This window comes from Callithrix jacchus, chromosome 5, assembly GCF_049354715.1.
Source record: "Callithrix jacchus isolate 240 chromosome 5, calJac240_pri, whole genome shotgun sequence".
In the NCBI taxonomy this organism is placed as follows: Eukaryota; Metazoa; Chordata; class Mammalia; order Primates; family Cebidae; genus Callithrix; species Callithrix jacchus.
This window is the reverse complement of record NC_133506.1, coordinates 106,397,534-106,413,847: the sequence shown is the minus strand read 5'-3', so window position 1 is coordinate 106,413,847 and position 16,314 is coordinate 106,397,534. Positions and strand designations below refer to the sequence as shown.

Here is a 16,314-nt window from a genome sequence, read left to right as displayed (position 1 = left end):
TGTGATCTTGGCCTGACTCACTGCAACCTCTGCCTCCTGGGTTCAAGTGATTCTCCTGCCTCAGCCTCCCAAGTAGCTGGAATTACAGGCGCCTGCCACCACGCCCGGCTAACTTTTTGTATTTTTAGTAGAGACGGGGTTTCGCTGTCTTGGCCAGGCTAGTCTCAAACTCCTGACCTCAAGTGATCTGCCTGCCTCGGCCTTCCAAAGTGCTGGGATTACAGGCGTGAGCCACCATGCCCGGCGCCAACCAAATTCTGATCCACATCCTGTCTGTTTCCGTTACCCTGCTCCGACACATGGGGCTCAGGTAGTCCCCACTGTGAGGAATGACCTTGTTAAGGTTAGGCGGCCTCTCTCCAGCTCCTCCAAACCTTAGCTACACAAGGCCAGGAGCTGATCAAGTTCAGCTCTCCTGACTCGGATTGGGAAACAGCGAGACGTAGAACAGCTCATCCCACTCAGCTGTGCTGCTTCCCAGCTACTCACCCACCATCAAAGGATACACTAGGGCAAGGCATCTTCTACTCTCTCTGGTCACCCCCTGACCCCTGAGATATGAGTAATGACATTCACTCACCACACCTCTGCCTTCAAAAAGACAAGTGTAGGATAAAAAGACCCCAGAGAAGAGATGATGTGCTGGCCCCTCTCTCAGAGGCTGCACCTGACCATCTTTGCCTCACAATGCTTAAGCTTTGGGGTATGCACTCTGTACACCGGTTTTCTTGAAGACTCTTTCCTGAGTCACTTAGAATTAAAGACTAAGTATTGCAAGCTTCAGCCACTTTCTTATAAATGTGCCTTGAAAGAAGGAGTGGGTGGGTGGTGAAAAGAGAACATGAAAATCTTCCTTACAGTCTGGCTGCGAGCCTACCCATTTTACCTCCAGAGGTATGCTGGCAGACAAATAAAAGCTGCTAGATATGTGCCATGCATAAGGGTAATTAGGAGCCCACATTCCTCTCTCTACCCAGAAAGAAGTACACAGGGACTTAGGAACTACTTCCTACTTCATGGAAGAAACATGTCCAGTCCTTCCCTGGGTCGCTCCTGTGTCCATAACAAGTTCATGAGAGGTACTACTAGTGGCAATCTGGGTGGAAAAATAGTTCTTTGATGCATTGTCCGAGACTTTGCAGGATGGTTAACATCCCTGATCCCCACGTGCTAAATGCTGTTAGTGCTCCCAAAACATCATGATAATTAATCCTCCCTCCTCAACATTTCTGAACACCCCCTGGAGGCCAGCAGTGCCCTGGTTGAGAGTCACTGAGTCAGCACCTGTATCAATTTGCATCCCATGGTGCCCAGCATATACTAGGCACCCTGTACTGCCTATAGATTGAATCTAGTAGGAAAGGACCAGTCACACACATACCTAGATCCATGTCTCTTACCAAGTAATTTCTGAACCTCTACTGTGTGCTCAGCATTTTTTTTTGTGTGTGAGATGGAGTCTTGCTCTGTCACTCAGGCTGGAGTGCAGAGGCACAATTTCGGCTCACTGCAACCTCCACCTCTCGGGTTCAAGAGTTTCTCCTGCCTCAGCCTCCTGAGTAGCTGGGATTATAGGCACGCACCACCACGCCCAGCTAATTTTTGTATGTCTTTTTTTTTTTTTTTGAGACGGAGTTTCGCTCTTGTTTACCCAGGCTGGAGTGCAATGGCGCAATCTTGGTTCACCGCAACCTCCGCCTCCTGGGTTCAGGCAATTCTCCTGTCTCAGCCTCCTGAGTAGCTGGGATTACAGGCATGCGCCACCATGCCCAGCTAAGTTTTTGTATTTTTTTTTAGTAGAGACAGGGTTTCACCATGTTGACCAGGATGGTCTCGATCTCTTGACCTCGTGATCCACCCGCCTCGGCCTCCCAAAGTGCTGGGATTCCAGGCGTGAGCCACTGCGCCCGGCCTAATTTTTGTATTTCTAGTAGAGACAAGGCTTTACCATGTTGGTCAGGCTGGTCTTGAACTCCTGAGCTCGTGATCCACCTACCTCGGCCTCCCAAAGTGCTGGGATTATAGGGGTGAGCCAGTGCCTGGTTCCTGCTCAGCATTTTTACAGAGATCAAGAGGAAATATGAATCACAGTCTCTATACATAATAAGACCATAAGACATTATTCAATATAAGGTGATACATAAGCAAATGCTAAATCGTAAGGTCTGTGAAAAAGCAGATGACGTGAGCAATAAAGGCTGGCATAATCAGAGGAGGCTTTGTGGGGAAAAACAGAAGTTGAGGTGGCTCTTGAAGGAGGTAGAATTTTCTTCATTCAGCCCTACTCATCCCCAGTCTCTCCCTGCCAGGACCGCTGTTCATGGAAAACTCCTCTAAACCTGTGATTTCAGGAGCATTGGCAACCGGAGCCCTTCAAATCCCATCCCCAGGTGGCTCCAGGAACGAGAGGGTGTGAGAAATTTCCCATTCTTTGTCAGAAGACCATCGAATATCAGGGCTGCTTTCAGAAGGCCTGCTCATCCCTAAGGCAAGGTGGAGGTGCCCAAGACAGAACCAAAAGGCATTTGGTGCTACATGTACATACTGAGTCACAGGCTCTAAGTGGTGAGGTTCCCAGTTGTAACTAGACACTCCCCACTTCGCCTGTCTCCTATGGCCCTGGAATCCTCCTGCTGTGGATGAACCTGGGGTCTCAGCTATCTTCTCTGTCAAAGGTCTTCTTGCCTCCTCTCTCGCCAACCATCGGCATTTTTCCTGGGCAGCTCACCCCCATTTCCTCCATTCATCTCTCTCCAGCTGCCCAGGCTCCTCCCACAGGCTGTGCCACCAAACTCTCCTCACGGCCCACCCCACTGTCTTCTATGCTGCCATCCTCCTGACATTCAAGCAGCTCCCAGAGTCTGGCTCCTCCAGGAAGCCCAAGACTTGTGGCTTCTCCAACCGTGTTTCCTTTCAAACACGAAAAATCAGTAACACTCCCCCTCCACACCCCACTCATCCTTTACTTGTATACAACGTAAATGGAGAGTCTTGTCTATTTCTATACACTATCTATCTAATGTTAGAAAGAATCCCACTTCCCACAGACCACAGGAGCTAAGCTGAGGGCTGGGACTACTTGTTCTCATTTCTGTGAGACTCACCTACCTTTCCAAACCCTAGGCACCACTTAGGCTAATAACATCTAGGGATACACCTTCCTCTCATATACCTCACTTTGAGGAGCCACATCTAAGTCCAGAGACCCAGGACCCAGAGTCCCACCCCTAGTAAGTAAAAATGAGGATTACATGAATCATAAGATCTTTCCATATACATGTTCTTAACTTTTGAGACAAACAAGTAAACCTTTTTTCCCCCTCCAACAGGAAGATTCAGAAGAAATCCTTTTGGAAGTAAGCCTGGAGCTTCCACCCCATCCTCAGGCTTCTGGCCCTTGACTGACCAATGCTTCAACCTAAGAATGGCCCCATTCCAGGGTCTCCCAGTTCGCTACATCACCAAACTCTACCTGCTACTTCAACTCTATCTAATCTTTCTGCAGCAAAGCCAGTTTGGCTTTCTGACGTGATTTATATCTATCTCAATCAACCAAATATTTTTGTCTTATAAAAATTTTGTCTTGTAAAAACAATTTTTTTTCTATGACACAGTCCTCAGGAGATCCTGAGAACATATGCTCAAAACAACTACTGTTATATGTGTTCATGACATGTTAAAGTTTTCTGCTACAGTCCTTATCATGGCTTGCAATTACACACACACACACACACACACACACACACACACACATTAATATATGATACTTGATTAATGTCTCTCCCTACTACTAGACTGTAGGAGAACCATATCAGTCTTGTTTACCACTGTGTCCTCTGTGCCTAGTTCTAGATCTTTCCTCAAACAGAACATAAAATCCTACCCACATTTAGCACGTACGACCTCAGGCTATCTAGCCACTGGACAAAATCTCCAGGGCCCTTGGGTCACTACAATTCCATCCCTCTTTTCTCTCCTCCCTCCACTATCCCACCTTAGTAAGAACAAAAAGCCTCAAAAACCTTTTTCAATTACCCCTGAAAGAGCTTCCTATAGATAAGGGAAGGCCAGACTCAAATCAAAGACTGGCTGCTTGGGAAGAGAATGGCGAAAGAACTGGAGAGAGCAGTGAGCTGTGGACAGGATCAAAGTTTTCTACCAAGTCATGTTTTTGTATCTTACTATATTTTATGTGAATTCAAGAAATGCTTTGAGAGTTGACTTATGAACCTGATCACTTTCTGTTCTATGTCTTCAATCCAGGAAAGAGAAGACTGAGACAGATAGTAGTAAAAAGTAGGTGTTGAAGGGAGTGGGGCTGAATACCAGGTTTCAAGATGACTGCCCAATGACCACAGAAAATGAGTGCAATTCATGGAAATCAGATTTAATAAAATGTCCCAACCTTGAAGGTTGTAAGATATTAAGGAAAACAGTAACAGTTAAGAAAAAGAGAGCCTAGGCTTAGAAAGGCATTGCTTGGGTGGAAGTTCCCAGAGAGCTGGTCAAATAGCTTAGTAGAGGACTGAGTACTTTATTACATCCTTCCCATAGTATCTGGGACCTGATTCTCAATACAGTAGACTACCAATGCATGGTGACTGACAGTTCAGGAAAGGAGATTATTGATAACTTTCTCTGATTCAACTTCATCTGGAGACAGAAAGATTAGACAGGCAGACTTTCACATGCATCTGGAGATGCTCTCCAGTCCAGAATTGTTTTATGCTTCTGAGTTGAGAGGTTACTACATTCCTTATTTACAGACCTATGCCAGAACACAAGCTTGTCAAGAGCAGTTGCACACTTCCTGCCATCTTGTCCCCTAAATGACAAACAAAGATGCTTTACATGTGCAAGCTGTGTGTTACCCTGTCTTAGGCACACAGTTCAACGCTGAAAGGAATGAAGGCCAGATTTTAAGTCAGGATTCTATACACTATAGTTTTTTTTTTTTTAGTAGCTGGGTCTACAGGCATGCGCCACCATGCCCAGCTAATTTTTGTAATTTTAGTAGAGACGGGGTTTCACCAGGTTGACCAGCATGGTCTCGATCTCTTGACCTTGTGATCCTCCCATCTCGCCTCCCAAAGTGCTGGGATTATAGGCGTGAGCCACCGCGCCCAGCCTTTTTTTTTTTTTTTTGAGATGGAGTTTCGCTCTTGTTACCCAGGCTGGAGTGCAATGGCAAGATATCGGCTCACCGCAACCTCTGCCTCCTGGGTTCAGGCAATTCTCCTGCCTCAGCCTCCTGAGCAGCTGGGATTACAGGCACGCGCCACTGTGCCCAGCTAATATATATATATATTTTTTTGTATTTTTAGTAGAGATGGGGTTTCACCATGTTGACCAGGATGGTCTCGATCTCTTGAACTCGTGATCCACCCGCCTCAGCCTCCCAAAGTGCTGGGATTACAGGTGTGAGCCACTGTGCCCGGCCTATACTATAGTTTTAACTGAGCTCCTGGGGCAAGCATGAGAGGGTGGACCAGCTGGTTTCCTTGCTGATCTTACTGTTATCTTACCTGTCAAACCTCCCTCTGTGTATATCACTCAGGATTATGACAATCTGTCCTATCCCATAGCATTAAGGGTGGTGGTGTCTCTCCCTCTGTTTAGGGAATAACTGATCACCTAGTTTCGGCAAAGTTCTCGGTAATCTTCCTTCTGTCATTTGCCAAAGCAGCATTTCACTTCACTCTAAATGCCTCGAACTCTCCAAACAAACCCATCCCCCTTTTGTAATTTTCTAGGGAAAAAAGTCACTATTGAATGTCCTTACTTCTGCAGCAGGAGGTCACTCTTCCCATTCTCCTGCCTAAGGCATCTGTCATCAACATTTAGATAGCTAGCACATCAGAACACAGTGGCAGTCCCACATTGCTCAGCAGCCCAGAAATACATGCCCAGAACTGCCAGCTTTCCAAGTGGTGCTGGCTCCACAGCCACATGAAGAGAGGAGGAAGTCGAAGACATTTCTCCAAAGAACAGACACAACAACACAAAATCATTTGAAAAAGAACATCTCTGTCAGCAGCTACCACCTAGCAACAAGTCCTTCTTGAACGTGCTTCATGATATTATTTCAGTACAGCAACACTAAGCACAGCTCCGGAGTTTCAAGGACACTGCAGTCTAAAACTTTGAGCTGGACAGTAAAAAGAAGCTATTTGATTTATGAAGTGGGTCAACCAAAAGGAGCAATGCAAAAGGAAAGAGGTCAGCCCGGGGTCTGCCCCCTCCTTGTACCGTCCACTTCCGCTGATATGTATCCTTTGTGAGAAGCCAAGAGTTCCAAGTCAGAAGGTTCTCCTGGAATATAACCAAGCTTAGACACAGAGGCCCACATTTTCTCTTGGATGATCCTAACTTTACTTCAAGGGCATTGCTCAGCTGGAGGCTTCCAGAACTGTTTACCACCAGACAAAGTCTGATTCTAAAAACATCTCAGAAAAAAATATATTCTTAATTGTGTGTAAATAAAAGAGGGGCAAGAGGAAGCCTAAGAAGCCTGATGCTTATGGAGCATTGCACAGAGCTTTAACCTGTTATAACAGGCATTTATTCAACAAACATTTGAGCCCCCATTACGTGCAAAACACCATTATAGGCACTGGGGATACATGAACAAAATAGTCAAAATCTTAGCTTTCAGTGAACTGGCCTTTTTTTTTTTTTTTTTTGAGATGGAGTCTAGCTCTGCTGCCCAAGTTGGAGTGCTGGCATGATGTTGGCTCACTGCAACCTCCACCTCCCAGGTTCAAGTGATTCTCCTGACTCAGCCTCCTGAGTAACTGGGATTACAGGTGTGTGCCACCACGCCTGGCTATTTTTTTTGTATTTTGTTTTTAGTAGAGATGGGGTTTCACCATGTTGGCCAAGTTCTCGAACTCTGGACCTCAGATGATCCACCCACCTCAGCCTCCCAAAGCGCTGGGATTACAGGCATGAGCCACTGTACCTGGCCACTGAACTGACGTTTTAGTGGGGCTGACAGAAATCTATATGTCAGCTGGTGATAAATACTATGAGGAAAGATAAAGCAGACTAAGGGAATGCTATATAAAATTTTATATAGAAATAAAGCAGAGGAGGGAGTGCTATTTTAGACAAAGTTGTCCTGGAAGGCTTCTCTGATTGCCATTTGATAAAAATAACTACAAAAAGGACTATCACATATATGATCACTATGTGCTGGGAACTGTACTAAGTAGTTAACGTGCATTTAATCCTCAACAACTCTGCATTCAGTACTATTACCATGCCCACAGTACAGGACAGAATGAAGCTTAGAGAAGGTAAGGCTCTCAGCAGAATCTGCAGTAAGGGGAGCGAGGCCAGGGTTACATAGTAAGCGAGGAAGCCAGAACTTGAACTCAGGACTGCAACTCCAAACCCGATGCTTTTCCTTGCTGCACAGGGCAACCAGGCTGGTAGAGAAAAGGAGCCTCAAAGAGGTCAAGTGTGGCTGTGGTTACAAAGTAGCAGGTCCATCTGGCCTCCCCACACATGGCTAAGAGATTAACACAATTCAATCTTCCCTAATATCAGGCGATTACTCTCATCACCAGCTGAAAACCAAGCCTTATCTTGAAATGAGGAGAAACACACCTTGGGCTCTGTAAGACCAGCCAATAAATACTGAGTATGTTCCTCTCCCATCCCTCTCCCTGAGCCCCCAACACAACATGGTGTAGTAAAGAGAGACACCATTTCTCACTGGAAAACAGACAGGAATAGAACAAGAGATGACTTAGCTGGCGGCTCGACAGTGCCACATCTCTCTGAGGTGGAGTGGGGGGCGCGGGGACAGGCACTGAGAAAAGGTCACCAGCAAGAAGGCAGGCCCTCCCTCTCTAGCCCCATTTCAAAGGAAGTACAGCTCTCCCTCAAGCCCTTGTATTTTGGGGTGGAAAGGGGGGAAGCAGATGCTTTCTCAAGCAGCATAAGGCAGGCCAGACAGAAGCACTGGGAGCAGGTCACCAGGTCTCCTGAGGGGAGGGAGAGTAGAATAAGGCTGCAGGCAACTAAGGAAAACTAACGTTGCTTTAAGCTGAGAAGTCCAGAGGGAAATACCACATCTAAGGTCAGAAGGTATTTGTGGAATTGCTGGAAATCCCGGGTTGAGGGTCAAAGCCAAACCACCATAAGAGGCTAAAGAAACCCAAGCAGAGTCCCACAAAGTTCAAAGCAAAGGTTGTGGTTTGGACCCACCCTTTTTTTTTTTCTTTGGAGACAAGGACTCGCTGTGTCACCCAGACTGGAGTGCAGCAGCGCAATCTCAGCTCATTGCAACCTCCATCTCCCGGGTTCAAGCGACTCTCCTGCCTCAGCATCCCGAGTAGCTGGGATTAAAGGCATGTGCCACCACGTCCAGCTAATCTTTGTATTTTTAGTAGGGACGGATGGGGTTTCACAGTGTTAGCCAGGCTGGTCTCAAACTCCTGACCTCAGGTGATGCCCCACTCCCACCTTGGCCTCCCAAAGTGCTGGGATTACAGGTGTGAGCCACCTTGCCTGGGCTGACCCACCCATTTTTTTATTGTATTCCAGTCACCCCAGCCACAGGAACCTGTAGCCAGAGTTAATCAATAACCAAGGTAGGACGGAAAGGTGGAAGTTCATCCCAGAATGGAACATATTAAGGGACTTTTACGCAGAATCTAGATTTCCATCTTATATACCAACTAACTTGGACATCGCAGTTTAAACCCTGGCTAAGCTGACCTTAAGAATCTCCCTCTTAAAGCCTTCAGACCCTCTCCCCATCAACACACATACACGTGCCTGTGCACACAAAGAAATTAAACGTTCATTCTCTCTCCCCAGCAATTTATCACCTTATCTCCAGTCAGGTCTCATAGCCCAATATTGCACCAAACAAATTATGACCTGAATGGCAAGAGAAAACTGTGTCACCTAGAGAAACCCAATTAACAACATGACTCTGCTCTCTTCAATTCCCCTCTCCCCTCCAGCCATATCCGGGGCACCTGTGTGGCTGACCGCCTTTTCCCACTCTGGCGTTGTTCTCTGGCTGGCTCAAAAGCCAGAAGACAATCCGAGGAGGGGCTTCCAGAGAAGCAAACCTAGGGATGGGAAATCCTGCTCTCCCCACACCTTGGCCTGGTGAGAGCGCTGGAAGGGCATATTCCTAACCACCTGGCTGACAGTCTGGAGTGTTCACCTTGAAATCACTAAGTTGCCCCTTAAGCCAAAGCTCCCTGCTGAAGAAAACATAAATGCTACAGAAAGCTCCTACACCAGAGTGTGTAAGTGCCCCACAAGGGACAATACACGGGTATTTCCAAGAAATTCCTGCTGCAGTTTCTTCCTCTCAACCCCTTTCCTAATTAGCCCCTACTCTGAGAGGTCTCCATTGCTTCCAGCCCTCAGCTAACATAAATACCCACTGCCTTTCCAAACCTTCCGCCTGACCACATGTAGCATGTGTCGTGTGTGTGTGTGTGTGTGTGTGTGTGTGTGTGTGTGTGTAAACATCCTCTTCCCAGCCCGTGCTACAGTTTCCAAAGAGAAGAAATGCCTCCCCTCCTCCCCGAGTGCTCCTGGCCCGGCTACGCTGCAGAGTTGGTCATGTAATATTCAGGGACCCTGAGACCGGAAATGCCTGGTTCTGAACTGCTGCACTTGAAACAGGAGAAGGGATAGGGAAAACTGAACGTCGGATTGAGGGTGACGGTAGGAGGGGTGGGGTGGCTGAAATTCCGACCAGGGAAAGGATGCAAGGGTTGGAGAGAAAGAGAAAGAGGGATGAGAGGAAGGCTGTCGAGACAGTTGCAAAGTCAAAATTCCAAGAGCCGAGGAAGAGGAGGGGAAGAAGATAGAAGTAAGGGCAAGGGTGGAAAGAGGACGGAGAGGAGGTGAGGAGCCAAAATAAAGATTCTGCAGGTGATGGGAGAGGCTAAGTTTAGGGGAAACCAGAGGGTCCCGAACCCCAGAGTAAAGGTAGGGTGGCAGGGAAGTGTGGGGGCGGGGCACCACAGGGTGGGGACCGAACTGGCTCCCAGCATCTACAGCGAGTGGAGAGAGAAGGGAGCAGAGGACGGGGGCCCAGCCGCCGCGGGAGCCGGGGAAAGGGGCACGGGTCGCCAAGGGGACCCAGGCTGGTGGAGGGGGCGCCTGGGAGCACGTGAGGCGTGCAGCCACCCCGCTCCCTCCACAGCGGCGGGAACAGGAACCAGGGCGAGGCTAGGGGGCGGCGCGCTCACCCGCAGGGCGGACAGGTCGATGTCGTCCAGGCTGCGGGCGGGGGCTGGGTCACCCATGGCCTCTGCGGGGAACGGGGCACCGGGGCCGCTCACGCTCCGGTTCGGTTATTCCACTGCCGCCGTCGCCGCTTCTCCCCCATCGGAGGACCCCGGGGGCGGACTCCACCGCGCCTCCCCCGGAGACCGGGGAGGGGGAGGGCCGGCGCGAAGACCGACCCACCGACTGACAAGCGCTATCGCTTCGGAGCCAGCCACCCGAGCCTCCCGTCTCTCCTGCGCAGGCGCGGAGCGGCCGCGCGAGGGGAGGGTGGAAGCGGGAGCGCGACGCGAGCGCGCCGGGGCCCCCCCTCCCCCTAGGCACCGACACCTGCGCGCAGGCGCAGGCGAGCCGTCGAAAGGCGCGCGCGGGGACGGAGCGACCGCGCAAGCCTGGCGTGAAAGAAGTGGGCGGCGGCCGAGGCGGCCGCGGAGCGCGCCCACCAGCTGGCGCGCGTGCGCACTCGCGTTTCCTTGTCTTTCCCTATTTTTTGTCCTTTCTCTCCCTTATTTCCTTCTTAGATCTCCTTTGACGCCTTTCCTTCCCTTTTCCTCCTTCTTTTGTGTGCCCATTTGCCAATCAAGCCACCCACCTCTCCATTTGCGGGGGAAGGGGGCGGTACCCAACCCCCTCTATTACTAGGGTGTTGTTATGGTAACTCCCCACGCGAGGGCTGGGTGGCCTCTAGATAGGACGGGCTGTCCACCCACCCAATTGCTATGGCAACAGTGGAGCCGCGGAGGGAGGGGCCATTCCGTGAGAACTTGGCTGGAGAAACCACGTGGGAGTTGGGGGGCAGAGGAGGGGCACCGGCTGCCTCAAGAATGCCCTTTCCACCCTCACCTAGCAGGTGGGGGAAGCATTGAGGAGCTCTGAGATCTCAGGATAAGGAATCCTACTGCAGACGTGTATCTCTGCACCTCTTTTAACAAAGTGTTCTGCACAAAAGAACTGTTTCGACAATTATTCATTGATCACTGGAGTCGCGCTTGGGGGAAGGGGTGGTGAAGAGGAAGAGAGGGAATCTGCGTTCAATCCCTTCAAATACTGCTTGGGTCACCTCAGATCTAGTCATGTTGGCACAGCACCTACTGCCATTAGCTTTAGTGGAGGCTGAATAATGCTATCTAAGAACCAAGAGTCATGTTCTGCCACTGACATGCTGTGTGACCTTGAGCAAATTGCTTTGCTTCTTTGGCCTTTTCTTTCCCTGTGAAATTGAGTGGGGCAGCTGTACGATCCTCAAGATCTCTTCCAGCACCAACACTGTCTCTGAAAGACCCCACCACCAGCCTTAATATAAACATCACTTAAGAGAGTTTAAATTAAAAGTCCTTGGAAAATAGCTGAACACGCTTTCTGGACCCTTCTCCTTAGCATTTGGATGCACATCCAGTCAGCCCCCTTCTTCAAGTCAATCCTTTCTTCTTCTTCTTCTTCTTTTGGGGGAGATGAAGTCTCTCTCTGTTGCCCAGGCTGGAGTACAATGGCATGATCTCTGTTCACTGCAACCTCAATCTCCTGGGCTCAAGCGATCCTCCAGCCTCAGCCTCCCGAGTAGCTGGGACAACAGGCAGTGCATGCCACTACCCCTGGCTAATTTAGGTATGTTTTGTAGAGACAGGGCTTTGCTACGTCACCCAATCTGGTCTCAAACTCCTGGCCTCAAGTGATCTGCCCACCTTGGCCTCCCAAAGTGCTGAGATTATAGGATCTCTTGAGGCCAAGAGTTTGAGACCAGCCTGGCCAACATGGTGGGGATTTTTTTTTTTTTTTTTTTTGAGACGGAGATTTTGCTCTTGTTGCCCAGGTTGTAGTGTAGTGGCACATCTTGGTGCATGCCACCATGCCCAGCTACTTTTTTGTATTTTTAGTAGAGACCAGGTTTCATCATGTTGGCCAGGCTGGTCTCGAACTCCTGACCTCAGGTCACCTACCTTACACTACCAAAGTGTAAGGATTACAGGCATGAGCCACCATGCCTGGCCAAGCCTGCCCAACATGGTAAAACCCTGGCTCTATTAAAAGTACAAAAAATTAGCCAGATGTGCTGGCAGGTGCCTGTAATCCCAGCTACTCAGGAGGCTGAGGCAAGAGAATCACTTGAACCTGGGAGGTGGAGGTTGCAGTAAGCCGAGACCGCACCACTGCACTCCAGCCCGGGCAACAAAGCAAGACTCCATCTCAAATTAAAAAAAAAAAAGAAAAAACAGATTGGCTGTGTACAGCGGCTCACACCTGTAATCCTAGCACTTTGGGAAGTCGAGGTAGGTGGCCAGGGAGTTCAAGACCAGCCTGGCCAACATGGTGAAACCCTGTCTCCACTAAAAATACAAAAAATTAGCTAGGCGTGGTGGTGTGTGCCTGTCTGTAATCCCAGCTACTTGGGAGGCTGAATGCAGAAGAATCGCTTGAACCAGGTGAGGTTGCGGTGAACCGAGATTGTGCCACTGCACTCCAGAGTGGCAACAGAGCAAGACTCCATCTCACCAAAAAAAAAAAAAAAAAGGTAACTAACAAAGGCATCTGTTGTCTGGGTAGACACTATAGTCATTCAAGGTCAAGACTATGGAGGAGTAGGAAAAAGGACAGACTTTGGAGTTAGTGCTTTAGGCAAATCGCTAACCTCTCTGAGGCTCAACTCTGTCATCTGTAAAATGGACATGATAGTAATAGGGAGGTTAGGATAAAATAATATATGTAAAACACTTAGCATATACTAGGTCCTCAATACATTTACTAATGCCTGAGTTATAGAGGCTACTCTTTCCATTCTGGGTTTAGAACCAACTCTTCTGATTGTAAGCCCTCTGCTTCCACCGCCCACCCCCACCTCACTGTGGTTGGTCTCCATTTAAAAAACTCCAGGACTAAAAAGGAGAAGGCAGAGTGTGTGCAGCAGAAGCCCTCCGAACCCCTGGCCCAACTGCTTCCTCTATCTCACTCCACAGAGAATGAGGTAATGGTCCCCCTCGGGAAAGAGGCAGTTACTGCTGACAATGAGGCTAATTAACAGGATGCCAATTAGTACCAGGAGACCACTATAGGAGGGGGAATTCTGGCACAGAAGTAGCTTCTTGTGAGGACAGAGGGCTGAACTAACTCAATGGAGAGGATGTGGCAGCGCAACATCATCCCCTTTTCATGCTTCAGCCACCTAGCACATGCCTCTTCCAGGAAGGCTTCCTAATCTCCGTACTTCACTCCCCTTGGTTTCCTCCTGCGTCTGTGGTCAGTTCTGAGACTGGGGTGTGATGCTGTGGTAACGAAGGGCAAGAGCTAGGACTTGCGCTACATTTTTTTATAATTGAAAATATTTTGAAGGCCAGGCGTGGGGGCTCATGCCTGTAATCTCAGCACTTTGGGAGATCGAGGCAGGCGGATCACTTGAGGTCAGGAGTTTAAGACCAGCCTGGCCAACATGGTGAAACCCTGTCTTTTAAAAAAAATAAAAATAAATAAAAAATATTTTGAGCCAGACACAGTGGCTCATGCCTCTAATCCCAGTACTTTGGGAGGCTGAGGCGGGAAGATCACTTGAGCTCAGGAGTTTGAGATCAGCCTGGACAACATGATGAAACCTTGTCTCTATAAAATATGCAAAAGAAAAATTAGCCAGGCATGGCAGTGCCTGCCTGCAGTCCCAGCTACTCAGGAGGCTGAGGTGGAAGGATCAATTGAGCCAGGGAGGTCCAGGCTGCAGTGAGCCATAATTACACCACTGTACTGCACTCCAGCCTCAGCAACAGAGTGAGAGCCTGTCTCAAAAATAAATAGATAGATAAGCTGGGCACCATGGCACACCCCTGTAGTCCCAGCTACTCTGGAGGCTGAGGTGGATTGCTTGAACCCAGAAAGTCAAAGCTGCAGTGAGCTGTGATTGTACCACTGCACTGTAGCCTGGGCCACAAAGCAAGACCCTGCATCTAAAAATTAAAAAGGAACAAAAATAAAATGTTTCAGACATACAAAAAGTCGTGAATATATATATATGTGTGTTTACTTTTTTTAATTAAGAATTTTTTTTTGGCTGACTCTAGGCACACTGCCCATGAGTTAGCCCTGCTCTGCAAGAAAGCAGTACAAAAGAAGAAAAAGAATTTTTTTTTTTGAGACAGAGTTTTGCTCTTGTTGCCCAGGCTGGAGTGCAATGGCACGATCTTAGCTCACTGCAACCTCCACCTCCCAGGTTCAAGTGATTCTCCTGTCTCAGTCTCCCAAATAGCTGGGATTACAGGCATACGCCACCATGCCTGGCTAATTTTATATTTTTGTAGAGATGAGATTTCTCTGTCTTGATCAGGCTGGTCTCGAACTCCTGACCTCAGGTGCTTTGCCCACTCTGCCTCCCAAAGTGCTGGGATTACAGGTGTGAGCAACTGCACCCGGCCTAATTAAGAAATTTTTAGAGATGGGGGTCTTACTATGTTGTCCAGGCTGGGCTTGAATTCTTAGTTCTCTGCCTCAGCCTCCTGAATAGCTGGGATTACAGGCTTTAGCCACCATGTCCAGCTTTTATATACACTCAGTATAAGAAAAGGGCCAGGTGCTGTGGGTCACGCCTGTAATCCCAGCACTTTGGGAGGCTGAGGCAGGTGGATCACCTGAGGTCAGGAGTTCAAGACCAGCCTGACCAATATGGTAAAACCCTGTCTCTACTAAAAATACAAAAATTAGCTAGGTGTGGTGGCGTGTGCCTGTAGTTCCAGCTACTCAGGAGGCTGAGACAGGAGAATTGCTTGAACCCAAGAGATGGTGGTTGCAGTGAGCTGAGATTGAGCCACTGCAGTCCGGCCTGGGCAACAGAGCAAGATTCTCAAAAAAGAAATAAAATAAAAGGGGCCAGGTGCTGTGACTCATGCCTGTAATCTCAGCAGTATAGGGGGCTGGGGCTGAGGGGGGATGATCACTTGAGGCCAGGAGTTCAAGACCAACCTGGGCAACATAGCAAGACCCACCTCTTCAAAAAATAAAACCATTAGCCAGGTGTGGTGGCACATGCTTGTAGTCCTATCTATTCAGAAGGCTGAGGCAGGAGGATCTCTTGAATCCAGGAGTTCAACGCTGCAGTATGCTATGATTGTGCCATTGCACTCCATCCTGGGAGACAGAACAAGAAAGACTCTGTCTGCTCTTCCCCATACCTCAAAAAAAGTTACCATTGTTACCAGTGACATTCTCTCTGTATACCTCTCCTGGAAGGTAGCCATTCTGAATTTGGTATGTGCAATAAACTTCCATAGATGGTGCCATGTATTCTCCCTCTGGAACAGGGCTGGCCAGGACTCTGTGCAGTGGAAATGGCCTATACTTGCACTGTCCAGTATGTTAGTTACTAGTAATAAGTGGCTGCTGAGAACTTGAAATGCAGCTAGTGCAAGGGACTGATTTTTTTTTTTTGAGACGAAGTTTTGCTCTGTTACCCAGGCTGGAGTGCAGTGGCACCAACTCGGCTCACTGCAACCTTCACCTCCTGGGTTCAAGCATTTCTCGTTCCTCAATCTCCCAAGTAGCTGGGATTACAGGCACCTGCTAGTATGCCCGGATAATTTTTGTATTTTTAGTAGAAACGGGGTTCACCACGTTGGCCAGGCCGGTCTCTAACTCCTGACCTCAGGTGATCTAACCAACATGGCCTCCCAAAGTGTTGGGATTACAGGCAGGAGCCACTGTGCCTGACCTAAATTTGTAATTCTAATTCACTTAAATTGAAACAGGATGGGTGCTATTTCAATTTAATTGAATTAAATTGAAATTAATTTAATTTAATTTATCCACCTCAGGGTGGATCACCTGAGGTTAAGAGTTAGCGACCAGCCTGGCCAACTAGGCTAAACCCCATCTCTACTGAAAATACAAAAATTAGCTGGGTGTGGCGGCACGTGCCTGTAGCCCCAGCTACTCGGGAGGCTGAGGCAGGAGAATCACTTGAATCCAGGAGGCAGAGGTTACACTGAGCCGAGATTGCACCACTGCACTCCAGCCGGGGTGACAGAGCAAGACTCTGTCTCAAAAAAAAAGAAAGTAATAATAAAAAATAGTTAAACG

At 48.5% G+C, this 16,314-nt stretch overlaps 1 protein-coding gene across 50 annotated transcripts in view; it reads right to left on the bottom strand.

The window, feature by feature from the left end:
* The window catches only part of MINK1 (misshapen like kinase 1), a 62,043-nt gene extending 51,537 nt beyond the window's left edge, over positions 1-10,506 (bottom strand). For all 50 annotated transcript variants that reach the window (XM_035301010.3, XM_035301011.3, XM_035301014.3 and 47 more), the window contains exon 1: positions 10,230-10,506. In XM_035301010.3, coding sequence (XP_035156901.2) covers positions 10,230-10,286 — 57 coding nt within the window. In that variant the 5' untranslated portion in view covers positions 10,287-10,506. The remainder of the gene's footprint in view (positions 1-10,229) is intronic.
* Between the last annotated feature and the right edge of the window lie 5,808 nt (positions 10,507-16,314).